Genomic DNA, 14386 nt, shown 5'->3' on the forward strand with positions numbered 1-14386 from the left:
TAGCAGGCAGATAACGGAGTAAGGTACTGGATCTTGGTGAATTTAATAAGGGGAACCCCCTAGCTCAAAATGGTCTTAGCTTGTGTGATGCTATTGGTAAGTTTTAAATACAAGGCTTAATCTGGATTATTGGCAGTATGAAGCACTACACCATAGCACATCTATACTGAGGCTGGTGTGCTTCCTGCACTGTGTAATATTGTCAGCAATAATAAAGGCAGATAGCTTATTGCCAGTAATGGCTCTATGTTACCAGAAAAAGTCCTTGATGTAAAACAAATGACAGTCTCTATAGTAGACACTGTTCACAGCAATTATACATTCAGGTGCATCTATGATAAGGCTGGTGCAATTCCTGCAATGTATGACCTTGTCAGCTATACCACATGTAATTAGCTCATTACCAGTAGCAGCTCTGTGGTACTGAAATAGTTCCCTGATATGAGTGAGCTTATGTGTAGTCTCCGTGAAAGACACTAGTCTCAGCAGCTGAGCTATTTTTATCTGGCTAACAAAAGATCCCCTATTGTAGCTAAAAAACGTTTTTTTCTGCCTGCCACTAAATGGAAGCTATCACTGCATCCCTATCTGTAGTTGGTGTTGGCGCCAAATAACGCTGGCCCCAACGTACGTTTCACCCTCAGGCTTTGTCAAGGGGAATCACCGTTAGTGCCAAAGTGAGAAACTTTTAAGTTCAGCCAGTGGGATCAGATGTTACGATTGACATACTGTCCAGCCAATAGTGAATGGGATTACCGTGACATCACACGCTGGGAAGGCCATTCATAGGCTGATAGAGACAGCTGGTCTCTCCACAGGGGAATCCCTTGTGGGTATCGAATCAGAGGAGGAGAAATAATGATAGACAGATGAGCCAGCCAATGCCTGTCCTTGGAGCATTTTGGATTGGAATAAGATCCTGCAGACCAAGGATTAATATGACAGCGATAAGGATGATGTTAAACATGGTAAGTAATCACTTTTCCTACTGAATATCAGTATAGATAATGAATAATGATAACAAATAACATGCAGACTGTTTTAAATAACGGGAATGCGATAAGCTGGATCTCTCCTGCTGTTATAATATCAGCAGGAAATGGCTGATGAAATATGCCTTCCATAGTGTTAAGTTGTCAAAGTAATATTACTTGGCAGGTCAGAAAATCTATATAGGGAAAACCCTTCTAAGTGTGATATAAGAGAAAGAGGGCATCAAACTGGAGGAATAAAATATGTACATTCTTGATGCACTTGGATTAAATAGCAGATCAAATAGAACAGGTATACATGTGACAACTGGGATTGTACTGACAAAAGATAGTACTTGTGACAGTTCATATAGTCACAGACCTGTCTGAAATTTTTTTTTTTTTTTTTTTTTTTTTTTTAAGATATCAAGAATGCTTATAATAAATTCCAGAAATGCCACCAGGAAAGTTGGAACTGTTGCTGGATTGCCCAAGAGAGAATGATAAAATGTTTCTCCTTTTCATAGGCCATTCTGGCCAGTAATTAGGACAATAATCTTCTGAAGCAGTAACACTTGATGAATATCATAGAAAGCAGGCATAGCTGTTATTTTCATTGAGGCTGAGAGGTTGTACAGAATTAAGCATAAATATCCATTTGTTTTCTGTCTGCAGGAGTATTCTGTCTTGGTCTCCGCCTCTAATGCCCATTTTTATGCTTTCAATTCCTGTGACAGTGAGCAAACGAAAGTCACCGTTGTGTGTCAGATGAAAATGTTTGGCAATAGGTGTTATGTTTCTCATCCGTTCCTTATCACGTGTAAAGTTCCGAATGCAGCCAACATGTTCTAAAATGCGCTGTTTCAGTGGGCGATTGGTCTTCCCCACATACTGTTTATTACATGGACAGGAGAGTAGGTACACCACTCCCTGAGTATCACACGTTATGAAGTTGTCTATCATATGTGTAGAACCATACCTATCTATGACTGTATAGGTTTTTTTCATATAAGGACAAGCTTTACACCTGCCACATTTATGTGAACCTTTGAATTTATTTTCAGGTTTTTTGTTGGTAAAGTGGCTGTGTACTAATCTGTCCTTTAAGTTCTGTGCCCGTCGCCAACTGAAATTAGGTCTATTATTTAGAGCTTTTCACAACACTTCATCTGTCCTGAGGATGTGCCAGTGTTGCTGTATTATGCTCTGTATAGAGCGCCATTCTTGGCACAGATCCCCCACGAATCTGATAGTGGTGGGATTAGCCTCTTTCTTCTTTTTATATATAATCTCATTGCGGGATTTTCCCTTGCTCTCTGCCCAGGCCTTGGAGACCACTTTGTTACTGTATCCTCGGTCTCGTAGGCGTTGACCAAGTTCTTTTGCGCGAATGTTAAAATCAAAAGCATCAGAACAGTTCCTGCGCATTCTCAAAAACTCTCCTTTGGGGATATTCCTTAAAGTGGGTGGAAAGTGGAAACTGGAATTGTGTAAGATGCTGTTGGTCGCAGTGGGTTTCCTGTAAACATCTGTAGATAATCTTCCACAGGAGTCTTTCTTGATAATGAGATCAAGAAAGCAGATTTCATTTCTGTCAATAGAGTGTGTAAGTTTGAGATTAGTATCATTATCATTAAGGCAATTGATGAATTGTACGAAGTTGTCATGGGTACCACTCCATATAATCAGAATATCATCTATATACCTAATCCACAAGGTAATAGATTCGGTGTAAGAAAAAATATGACACTCTAATCAGAAAAGCTTTAGATGAAGGAACCATACTCAAAACAGAACATGCGTTTCTAACCGTTGAACACCCACGCATCCCAACCTTCTACCTCCTCCCTAAGGTACACAAAAATAAGGAGAATCCCCCAGGTCGACCTATTGTTTCTGGGAACGGCTCCCTTACAGAACAAGCGAGTGTTTTCCTTGATAAACATCTGCGTAAACATGTGATGACTCTTCCTTCTTATGTTCAAGACACAACGGATGTCCTCAAGATCCTTGATGGCATAGTATTGGATGAGGAGACATTCTTAGCTACATGTGATGTAGAATCATTATATACGAGCATTATACATCAAAACGGCTTGAATGCTGTTGAATATTTTTTAAGATCAGAAGATAACACACAGTTCAATATCTTTCTACTATCACTTTTAGATTTCGTTTTGAATCATAACTTCTTTGTTTTTGGGGACAGATTTTATTTGCAAACGCGGGGCACAGCCATGGGAGCGGCTTGTGCTCCGACGTTTGCAAACCTCTACCTGGGCCAATGGGAACGGGAAACTGTCTTCCAGGAAAACTATAATCATTACACCAAATCTATTACCTTGTGGATTAGGTATATAGATGATATTCTGATTATATGGAGTGGTACCCATGACAACTTCGTACAATTCATCAATTGCCTTAATGATAATGATACTAATCTCAAACTTACACACTCTATTGACAGAAATGAAATCTGCTTTCTTGATCTCATTATCAAGAAAGACTCCTGTGGAAGATTATCAACAGATGTTTACAGGAAACCCACTGCGACCAACAGCATCTTACACAATTCCAGTTTCCACTTTCCACCCACTTTAAGGAATATCCCCAAAGGAGAGTTTTTGAGAATGCGCAGGAACTGTTCTGATGCTTTTGATTTTAACATTCGCGCAAAAGAACTTGGTCAACGCCTACGAGACCGAGGATACAGTAACAAAGTGGTCTCCAAGGCCTGGGCAGAGAGCAAGGGAAAATCCCGCAATGAGATTATATATAAAAAGAAGAAAGAGGCTAATCCCACCACTATCAGATTCGTGGGGGATCTGTGCCAAGAATGGCGCTCTATACAGAGCATAATACAGCAACACTGGCACATCCTCAGGACAGATGAAGTGTTGTGCAAAGCTCTAAATAATAGACCTAATTTCAGTTGGCGACGGGCACAGAACTTAAAGGACAGATTAGTACACAGCCACTTTACCAACAAAAAACCTGAAAATAAATTCAAAGGTTCACATAAATGTGGCAGGTGTAAAGCTTGTCCTTATATGAAAAAAACCTATACAGTCATAGATAGGTATGGTTCTACACATATGATAGACAACTTCATAACGTGTGATACTCAGGGAGTGGTGTACCTACTCTCCTGTCCATGTAATAAACAGTATGTGGGGAAGACCAATCGTCCACTGAAACAGCGCATTTTAGAACATGTTGGCTGCATTCGGAACTTTACACGTGATAAGGAACGGATGAGAAACATAACACCTATTGCCAAACATTTTCATCTGACACACAACGGTGACTTTCGTTTGCTCACTGTCACAGGAATTGAAAGCATAAAAATGGGCATTAGAGGCGGAGACCAAGACAGAATACTCCTGCAGACAGAAAACAAATGGATATTTATGCTTAATTCTGTACAACCTCTCGGCCTCAATGAAAATAACAGCTATGCCTGCTTTCTATGATATTCATCAAGTGTTACTGCTTCAGAAGATTATTGTCCTAATTACTGGCCAGAATGGCCTATGAAAAGGAGAAACATTTTATCATTCTCTCTTGGGCAATCCAGCAACAGTTCCAACTTTCCTGGTGGCATTTCTGGAATTTATTATAAGCATTCTTGATATCTTAAAAAAAAAAAAAAAAAAAAAAAAAAAATTTCAGACAGGTCTGTGACTATATGAACTGTCACAAGTACTATCTTTTGTCAGTACAATCCCAGTTGTCACATGTATACCTGTTCTATTTGATCTGCTATTTAATCCAAGTGCATCAAGAATGTACATATTTTATTCCTCCAGTTTGATGCCCTCTTTCTCTTATATCACACTTAGAAGGGTTTTCCCTATATAGATTTTCTGACCTGCCAAGTAATATTACTTTGACAACTTAACACTATGGAAGGCATATTTCATCAGCCATTTCCTGCTGATATTATAACAGCAGGAGAGATCCAGCTTATCGCATTCCCGTTATTTAAAACAGTCTGCATGTTATTTGTTATCATTATTCATGATCTATACTGATATTCAGTAGGAAAAGTGATTACTTACCATGTTTAACATCATCCTTATCGCTGCCATATTAATCCTTGGTCTGCAGGATCTTATTCCAATCCAAAATGCTCCAAGGACAGGCATTGGCTGGCTCATCTGTCTATCATTATTTCTCCTCCTCTGATTCGATACCCACAAGGGATTCCCCTGTGGAGAGACCAGCTGTCTCTATCAGCCTATGAATGGCCTTCCCAGCGTGTGATGTCACGGTAATCCCATTCACTATTGGCTGGACAGTATGTCAATCGTAACATCTGATCCCACTGGCTGAACTTAAAAGTTTCTCACTTTGGCACTAACGATGATTCCCCTTGACAAAGCCTGAGGGTGAAACGTACGTTGGGGCCAGCGTTATTTGGCGCCAACACCAACTACAGATAGGGATGCAGTGATAGCTTCCATTTAGTGGCAGGCAGAAAAAAACGTTTTTTAGCTACAATAGGGGATCTTTTGTTAGCCAGATAAAAATAGCTCAGCTGCTGAGACTAGTGTCTTTCACGGAGACTACACATAAGCTCACTCATATCAGGGAACTATTTCAGTACCACAGAGCTGCTACTGGTAATGAGCTAATTACATGTGGTATAGCTGACAAGGTCATACATTGCAGGAATTGCACCAGCCTTATCATAGATGCACCTGAATGTATAATTGCTGTGAACAGTGTCTACTATAGAGACTGTCATTTGTTTTACATCAAGGACTTTTTCTGGTAACATAGAGCCATTACTGGCAATAAGCTATCTGCCTTTATTATTGCTGACAATATTACACAGTGCAGGAAGCACACCAGCCTCAGTATAGATGTGCTATGGTGTAGTGCTTCATACTGCCAATAATCCAGATTAAGCCTTGTATTTAAAACTTACCAATAGCATCACACAAGCTAAGACCATTTTGAGCTAGGGGGTTCCCCTTATTAAATTCACCAAGATCCAGTACCTTACTCCGTTATCTGCCTGCTACATTTGTTATAGTGGTGACTAGAAGGCTTGTAACACCAACACAATAAGAGACACGGTTCTCAATTACTCCTTAAATCATTTTTGTCTTCTTACCAACCACCACTTACCAGTAAATGGTTTGCTAAAAAAGGTTTTATACAAGATACTCTTTGTATCCACCAGACTATTTCCTTATATAATAGATCCCTATCAGTTGGTGTTTTTGTTTTTATCACACGTGTGTATGTGTGTATTTGTAAGTTATTTTAATATATTTCACCTTGTTTTCCGGGAGGATGTCATTATTAAACAATAACCATTAAAAGTTATATTTTAAATAACATAAGGAGTGCTAATTTGTCCTTCTAACATGAACCTCTGTTCATTATTCGTTCTGTCCAAATATAACAGGACCAGCACCCCCACAAGCTATACACTATAGATTTATATCTTGACATACATTGCATGTGGATGTTTTCTTCTAATCCCTGTGCAGAGCATCTCCCCCTTTAGTCACTGAGAAATTACTAGACAGAGAGGGAGATACCTTGTCTTGAGGACCAGAGCAGCTTACTTGAGTCTTTGGGCAGTGATATAATGGTGGATGAGGTCAGAGTGGTCATAGACGAATTGTCTAAAAATAAATCCCCATGCCTGGATGGTTTAACCTCCAAGTTCTTTAAGATCTTTGCGGACATGCTGGCAGCTTTCCTCCTGGAGGTGTTTAATTAGAGCCTGGAGAGAGGCTTATTATCTCTCTCCGTGAGGGTTTCTGCACTTATTTTGCTGTCCAAAGGAAAGAACCAGTCGCGTATTGAGAACTGGCGCCCCATATCCCTTCTCAACGCCGACAAATATTTTGGCAAAGGTGCTTTTTAATAGACTGATGCAGATCGCTGGTCAAATGCTTTCCCCGTCACAGCACTGCACTGTGAAGGGCCAAAGTGCCTTCAGTGCTGTCCTGGGGGTCCGGGAGGCCATTGAGCGGTGTCGGGCTGAGAAGTGGGGAAATTATCTTTTAGCTCTGGATCAATCGAAGGCAATTGACAGGGTGGATCACGAGTAACTGTGGGCTCTACTTCTGAGGTATGGTCTTCCAGTGCGCGTGATGAATTGGCTTTGTACTAGTTGCAAACAGGCCTCAAGCTTCCCTCTTGTGAATGGTTGGGAGGGTCAGTCCTTTGTGGTCAACTTTGGACTAAGGCAGGGTTTGCCCCCTGAGCCCCCTCTTGTATGTGTTTTCCAATAGATCCTTTCATTGGAAGGATTGAAGGCGGCTCCATAGGATGGTGCTTTTGGGTCCGGAGTGTTCTTTGAAGGTGGTAGCCTATGTGGACGATGTCATCTTGTTGAGTCCTGTGGAAGCATTGGAGGTAGCAACTCTGGTCTGCATGTACTCCGAGCTTGAACTAAACCAGGAAAAGAGTGAATTTTTATGGATGGGGTAGGAAGGTTGTCAGTTCGCCCTTCTGGACAGTCTTCCCCGGGCCAGTAGTAAGATCAAAATTTTAGGAATTCAATTCGGACCTGGTGATTATGTCATACAAAAGTGGCAGATAAAACTGGAGGAAACTTCTCGGAAAGTGGAGAGCTGGAAGCTTTCTCTTAGGGAAAGAGTAGACATTGTGAAGACCTACCTGATCCTGGAGTTTCTGTACATTAGCTACGTGTGCCTTTTGCCACAGTCTTTATGGTCTAGGGTTTATGCTGTTTTATTCCTTTTGCTTTGGGGGAATAGACTGAAACTGATCAAGCGAACTGTGACCTAAAGATCGAGGAGGGATGGTGGCCTGGTTATGATAAACCCAGTGCTGTTCTTTCTAGCAACTTTTCTAAAGTTGCACCTCAGCAGTCTCTTTCTTGAGACTCTTCCTCAATGGGTAGGCTTTGGGGTCTGGGTACATCACTTCTTTAATGTTTGGATGGAAGGTGGCAGGGTGAGGACCATCCGGGTCCGTTATGGGTATCTCCCGACCCATGCGTCTCTGGGATTGAGAGTGACAAGGCGTTGGGGCCTGGAGGCGTGTGAAGTTAGGAACTTCTCTTGAAGGGAGTTGGAGAGGAGAATTCTGCTCTCTCACTTTTCTGGGTTCAGCTGTCACTGAGGGACTGCCCAGGTGATGTATGCTTGGAGGGTATTTCCTTGGCTATTTCCGGGAGAGCTCCTCTGAAGTTTTGGGACATTACCTGGCTCTCTTTTCATGGGAGACTCTATGTGAGAGGGAATCTGAAGTATAGAAGTGCCGATAATCGTGGTTGTCCACGGGAGGAGTGTCAGGGGAAGGAGGAGACCATGGTCCACTACTTGCTTGAGTGCCCCTTTAAAATAGAAATTTACAGAAGAGTTTCCAGGTCCTTGGGCATCCCTTGCCTTTCGGGGCTCAGTTACCCTGAATGGGTCTATGGTGAATGCTAGGTGTCAGGTTTTTATCAGACAAAAGGTCATTCCCTGTGAAGTGGTGGTGGGTGACATTCTCCACGAGGTGTGGAAGGTAAGGTATATGGAGAAGCACCGGATGACCAATGCAAACTGGGTCAGGCTTTGGCGGGGTCTGAGGACTCCGTAGGGGGACAATGTCCGGTATGTCTTCCCATCTATGGCTGCCTATCTTTTCCCCTCCCTTAGATTTTGAGTGAATAATTACCGGTATTTTTTATATATGGCTTACATACATCTAAACGTTCAGTTTATTTCTTCCTTGCTTAAGAATATTTTGAAGGTTTGTTGTGATTTTTGGTGGTTGGTTTGAAGTGTTTCTTTGGGTGGTTTGAAATAATGTATTATATTTGTTTTGGTTTATATGGTGTGGGCACCCTTCTGATTTTATGTTGTGCTTTTATCCTGTTATTTATTATGGACTTATGCTGGACTTTACGAGACATATCCCCTAATATTTATGTTCTTTTAATTTTGGGTGCCACATTGTGTGTTAGTTGGTTATTTTAGGTAGCAAGTTTAAAATAAACAAACAACATTTCCAGCCATCACATAGTCCAAGGGCATCCTCCGTTGTATTGGTTCCCAAGCAGGACAAGACAATGCAGATTTGCGTAGACTACCGCTGGTTGAACAAGGTAACCGTGTCTGATGCCTATCCTCTGCCCCAAAGTGACGCTCTGTTAGACGAGTTAGCTGGAGCAAAGTAAATTTCCACCTTTGACTTGAGCAAGGGGTATTGGCAGATATCAGAGGTAAAGGCACAAATGTACAATTTGAAATGCACTTATCGTGTTACATTGGGATGTGTTTTGTATGCAAGTGTCATTGTTTGGGTTTGTAACATTGCTAGAAGAAGTCTGTTTGCTGATAGCAGGAAATGTTAAGCAAGTCTTTATGTGAATTGTCAAACACCTGTTTACCCTGTATACCCAGCAGAGGACCGCTGACTGGCTGTCTGTGGTAACTGCATCTCAGATAATGCAAGCATCAAGTTTTAGCACATAACAGAGAAGTGTAAATATTGTTAGCTTTGCAGTCCATATAAATCCATGTTTGGGTAAACAAATTGCATCCTGATTCTAAAAATGATGTGTCCAAATCTGTATAAAAAGCACCGTCTTCTATTGAAAGTTGTTCTTCTTGCATCATCTGACCTGCTCCTGGTAACTTTAACCAGTGTGAGCATATATACATCACTTTCTTCAAAGACCTGCTTGGAAACTTCTCTATTCCTGTGACCTACTGATTAGACCCAAAATCTAATCCGTTCCCGGCTGTCTGAGGTTTGGACCCAGCTTCCCAGCACCACCGCTCTGCCCGCAACCCAGCAGCTCTGGCCAGTGTGATAGGGAGGGTGGATCCATCCACAGCAACCCTGATCTATAGGACGAGGTCAGGGGTACCAGCCCAGGTACACCAGCAATGGGGTACGCTAGCAGTGTCAGTTACCCAGAAGAAACCCGGTTCTAGATGCAGGTAAAGGAGTCCAGTGGTGGCAGCATTTGTAAGCCTCTCCTACTGCGGTAAGAGGGCACATTTGGGATAACGAAAGGAAACTGTGGCAAAGTAAGTCCAGCCGTTTCCCAGCAGCAACAGACAGGGTGGCATAAGCAGTCTATCCTATCACAGATTGTAAACATGGTCCTGCTCAAATGGACCCTCAATCAATGTGGTGTGGGGCAAAAATGATCATAATGCCAATGAATAACAATCCATTAGGACAGTGACTGATATTAATGATTAAATGTTGACTGTGAAACGCTGTTTAATATGAAGGTGCAATATAAATAATGGATAATAAATAATGCTCACTGCTGTACACAATGCCTGGTTTAAATAGAAAAAGCTATACTTTTTTTTTGCAAATTATACAAAGATGTTAACAAACTCAAGACCATAGAAGGGGTAAATGAAATACATTGTGATTTAGACAAAACAGAGGAATGCACTAAACTGTCTTATCTTACACAGAGTACATCAAAATGTAAAATAATGCATGTGGGACATAAAAACAGAACAAAAAGGCAGAAAATAGTATGGATGGTGAGGTAATATGAACAGAGGAAGGGGTCATTAGAGTTGTAGTTTCAGATGATATGAAGCTAAGCAAGCAGTGTAATCAATCAGTGGGGAAAAAGTAGTATACTTTCATGTATAGAAAGATATAAGAAACATGAAGAGGGGTACTAAGTACTGTGTATAGTTCTGGCGCCTTGCCCCCTACATATGTACAGTGGGTGAGCACTAAAGTAATAACCAATCTGAAAAGAATCAGAGTAATAAAAATGTTTTTATTTATTAGTGTGGCACAAAGTAAACACGTATCTCATTAAGTCTAACAACAACTGAACAGAACAAACATTTTTAAACCATAAAATACATTTAACGTGAACAGCACAAGTTACAAATTCTTTTTTTTTTTTTTTTTTAACTGCATTGCAGGAAAAAAGGCAAATGACATTTCATAATGCTAATAAAAAGAAGTTTAAAATTTACACTTCTAGGAACAGTATTAGGTAAGGAATTTGTCATGAGCTCTCTGATTTTGAATCATGTACCAGAATTTGTTTCTAAATTTTAAATTAAATTTTCAAAACCATTTACAAAATATTTCCCTCGTTTCCACATTTGCCTTTGAAATTTCACCAGACAGACAGAATTTGGCTTTAAGCATTACCAGTCCTATTCAAGCTACACAACAGAACTAACTGAGTCATCATGCCAGCTCTGTGCAAAGACCAACTTCTCAGAAATGGGAACTTATAAATAAAAGTGTGGATTGGTATTCTGTAGAAACAAAGCAAAGCTTAAAGATTGCATCATTGTAACTTTGCATCTCTGCAAAATGGCCTGCTCAGCTGTAAACTCGATTTGCACAAACTTTCACTACATATTTCACTCGCCTCCATTTTAGATGCAATTCGTTTATTTAGAAATAAATTCTTGACATGCACATCATATAGTATTTCGGATGTTTAGTTTAGTTCATATGGATGCTTTACTTTGACCCTGCATGCTTGTTAACATAAAACTAAATTTTTACAAGGATGCTACTGTGATAAGTGCACTTCTTTTAATACATCTTTGGCAAAAATGAAAGTGAAAATGTTAGCAATCCCATCAACATGTATCAAACAAGGGACTCTCAACATAACCCATGAACATTACATAGATAATGAACCAAGTGGAAATGAAGGCACTGCACACAGCAAAACAATGAACAGTGGGTTATTTTAAAACTGTGAACACTTAAAAAAACAACAAAAAGTAAATTCAAAATATTGTCAGTCTTCTAATAAAATCAAAAAATATATGCAACAAGTTGACCACCAAAACATTTTTCTAACAATGCTTTTAACTGTATATTGATAGTCGTTATAGTCATAATAATAGAAGAAATTTATTTTAATTTAAAATGTTTAAAGGAAACGTACTTATTTAGTTGTCAAATGTAACAGAACCTGCATCTATCTAATTTGCCAAATTTATCTAAACACTCTAAGTTCAGCACTTTCTGCTTAAACAGACTTCCTCCCAATTTCTCCATCATTGACCAGCATAAGCGTCATGTCTTTAAATGAATGAGTCCTAGATAATTGCTTAGCTGGTATGATCAAACTAAAATTATCTCACTGTGAATGACAAAACAGTTGTTATAAAAGGTAGTGTTTTCTTAGAAGAGAGACAAAAATAAGCAGCTACTTGCCACCATAATATTTTATACTTGCCAACTTTCGAGGAATTTTGAGGAGACTCTTGAAAATCTGTCGGACTCTGGGGAGAGTAGGCAACTGTCCCACATCCTGCCCAACTTCCTAGTAAAGTGGGCGGGATGGAGGCCTCCAAAGAGATTCATCACAAATTTTTGCCCCGCCCCTCGGTGGCATTGCACTGTGGGTCCAAAATGACACGATTCGCTGCACTCCGCCCCCTCTGCAGCTGTGCTTCACGACCCTTCAGGAATCTCCCGGAGGAGACTAAAAATATTGACAAGTATGTATTATCTACCAACTATTTCAAAGATAATAGAATACAAGACTGGTGAGATTGAGGCCCTTCCATAGCTAATGACATAAGGGCGCTCTGTGTGCCCATGTATATTAGCCTAGAGAACACTGCGTTTTTATGCTGTTTTTCTGCACATACCAGACAGCATAAGTGCTAATTTCCTGACACAGGCTTTACTCTGTGAACGCTGCTCAGAATGAATCAGTATTTGTGTGACACTTACACTTATGCAGCCTTCTATGTGCACTAAAATAATATATAAGCACAGAGTTGCCTAGGCTAATAAATGAGGCTGTGCAAGGCACCCAAATGCTGATGGCCTACTCACACATTGCTGCATTCGTCCCAACTAGCCAGATTTCAGCGGGGCAGTCCTGAATTTAGGGCTCTGTCACGCCTGGGGGCGTTTGTCTGGCGGGTGGAAATGTTGGGGGGAAGGGAAGGGGAGCAGCTTATGGACAGCCTAGCACATTGTGACGTGACCACACCCTCAGTCCCACTGCTGGGACTTGCAAATTGGGAGGTATGGAGGTGTTGCGTAGGGAGGTGAAGAAGGAATGGGGTACCTTCAAAATGTTGCCATGGGGCCCTTTGACTCCCAGTTATGCCCCTGATATCTACATAAGTATTTGGGTTCCCAGTACCAACAACATGCCTGTTCAAAGTATATGTGCAAAACTCTTTTTCAATCTGCAAATTTTAATTAAAATAGTTTTTCTATTCCCAAAAACAACGCAATGATCAGATGAAGGGATTGGCATGGCCACTTGAATCAGGACCACAGGTTACTTTGATCATCAAGACATTCTGGAAGTAGTGTGCAAGAACTTAATGACTTGTTGATGCTCATGCCATTTAATAACTGCTATTATATAAAAATAAAGTTGCAATTAAATAATTATAACAGTTTCCTCTGTTAGTGACTTCTGTATGGCTATCAGAGCAGTAAATAGTTACAAAGCAATATCAGTCCAGCACTTTACACATTATTTAACCATGAATGTGGAACATTAACATCAGGCTTTAAATCAAATTATTCTAGATAACATGCCATAGATGAAACAAGGACTCTCTAATATGTTCATTTGAGTTCAAGATGTTTGACAAACAGATGTACTGTAAAGTTACAGAATATCCTTTAACCACTTAAAACCCTTGCACCATGAAAATTTAACTCTTTATTATCATACTTGGCACTAGCCATTCTATATACAACAATAAATAAGTGAGCAGCCAATAGTGTGTTTACAATAGACACCATAAACACATTTATTAAATCTTTTTTCAGCATTCTTAAAATACTATACCATATAGTTTAGTAGCAGGAATATTCTATCAATAATGTATATGGATCAACTTTTCTAAACATTTTTTACAATAACAGAAAGTTAGCAGTGCATTAAAAATGCAACAAATACAATAAATTTGGGTAAGAATAATGATGGGCTTCTGTATTCTTTCTTCTGACTGACTCAAGCAGACGCCGTTAAAATCCAGTTTTAGATATGCTGTGGAAAAATTGCTGGGTCTGTAAACAGAGGTTGTGCTTAGATTGCAGGACAAAATCTTTAAGGCTTCCACTTCTGCATTACCAAAAAAACACAACCTCCCAAAATATTCTCCTGCAGTTTGCTCGGAAGTTTCAGATCAAAAGCCACGCGAGTTCTTGTAGGGAGCATCAAGAGTAGATGGTGATTACTTCTCTTCCTCCTCCTCTAACCAGCAAAACCTTCTCTAAGCCTTCCGTCAATACTTCAAGGAACTCCATATCTTTATAGTAAGGTTAAGGCTTTGTAAAAAAATTAAAAAGATAAAACATTTTTTGCAGGAAATAATGGAGAGCTGTGATTTAGTCACAAAGGTAAACCCTTTATCCATATATATTCTAAAGAAATAACTTTGAATTTGGCATAAAAAAAGGTAAAACCTGTTTTAATATCTGAACTGCCCAATTTAAAA

At 40.0% G+C, this 14386-nt stretch overlaps 1 protein-coding gene across 2 annotated transcripts in view; it reads right to left on the bottom strand.

Moving 5' to 3' along the window:
• Positions 1-10690: 10690 nt before the first annotated feature.
• Positions 10691-14386, bottom strand: part of SLC12A4 (solute carrier family 12 member 4) — a 1264335-nt gene continuing 1260639 nt past the window's right edge. For both annotated transcript variants that reach the window (XM_075188833.1, XM_075188832.1), the window contains one exon: positions 10691-14197. In XM_075188833.1, the coding sequence (XP_075044934.1) occupies positions 14106-14197 (92 nt within the window). In that variant the 3' untranslated portion in view covers positions 10691-14105. The remainder of the gene's footprint in view (positions 14198-14386) is intronic.

Source organism: Mixophyes fleayi, chromosome 10 (genome assembly GCF_038048845.1).
Source record: "Mixophyes fleayi isolate aMixFle1 chromosome 10, aMixFle1.hap1, whole genome shotgun sequence".
Classification (NCBI taxonomy): domain Eukaryota; kingdom Metazoa; phylum Chordata; class Amphibia; order Anura; family Limnodynastidae; genus Mixophyes; species Mixophyes fleayi.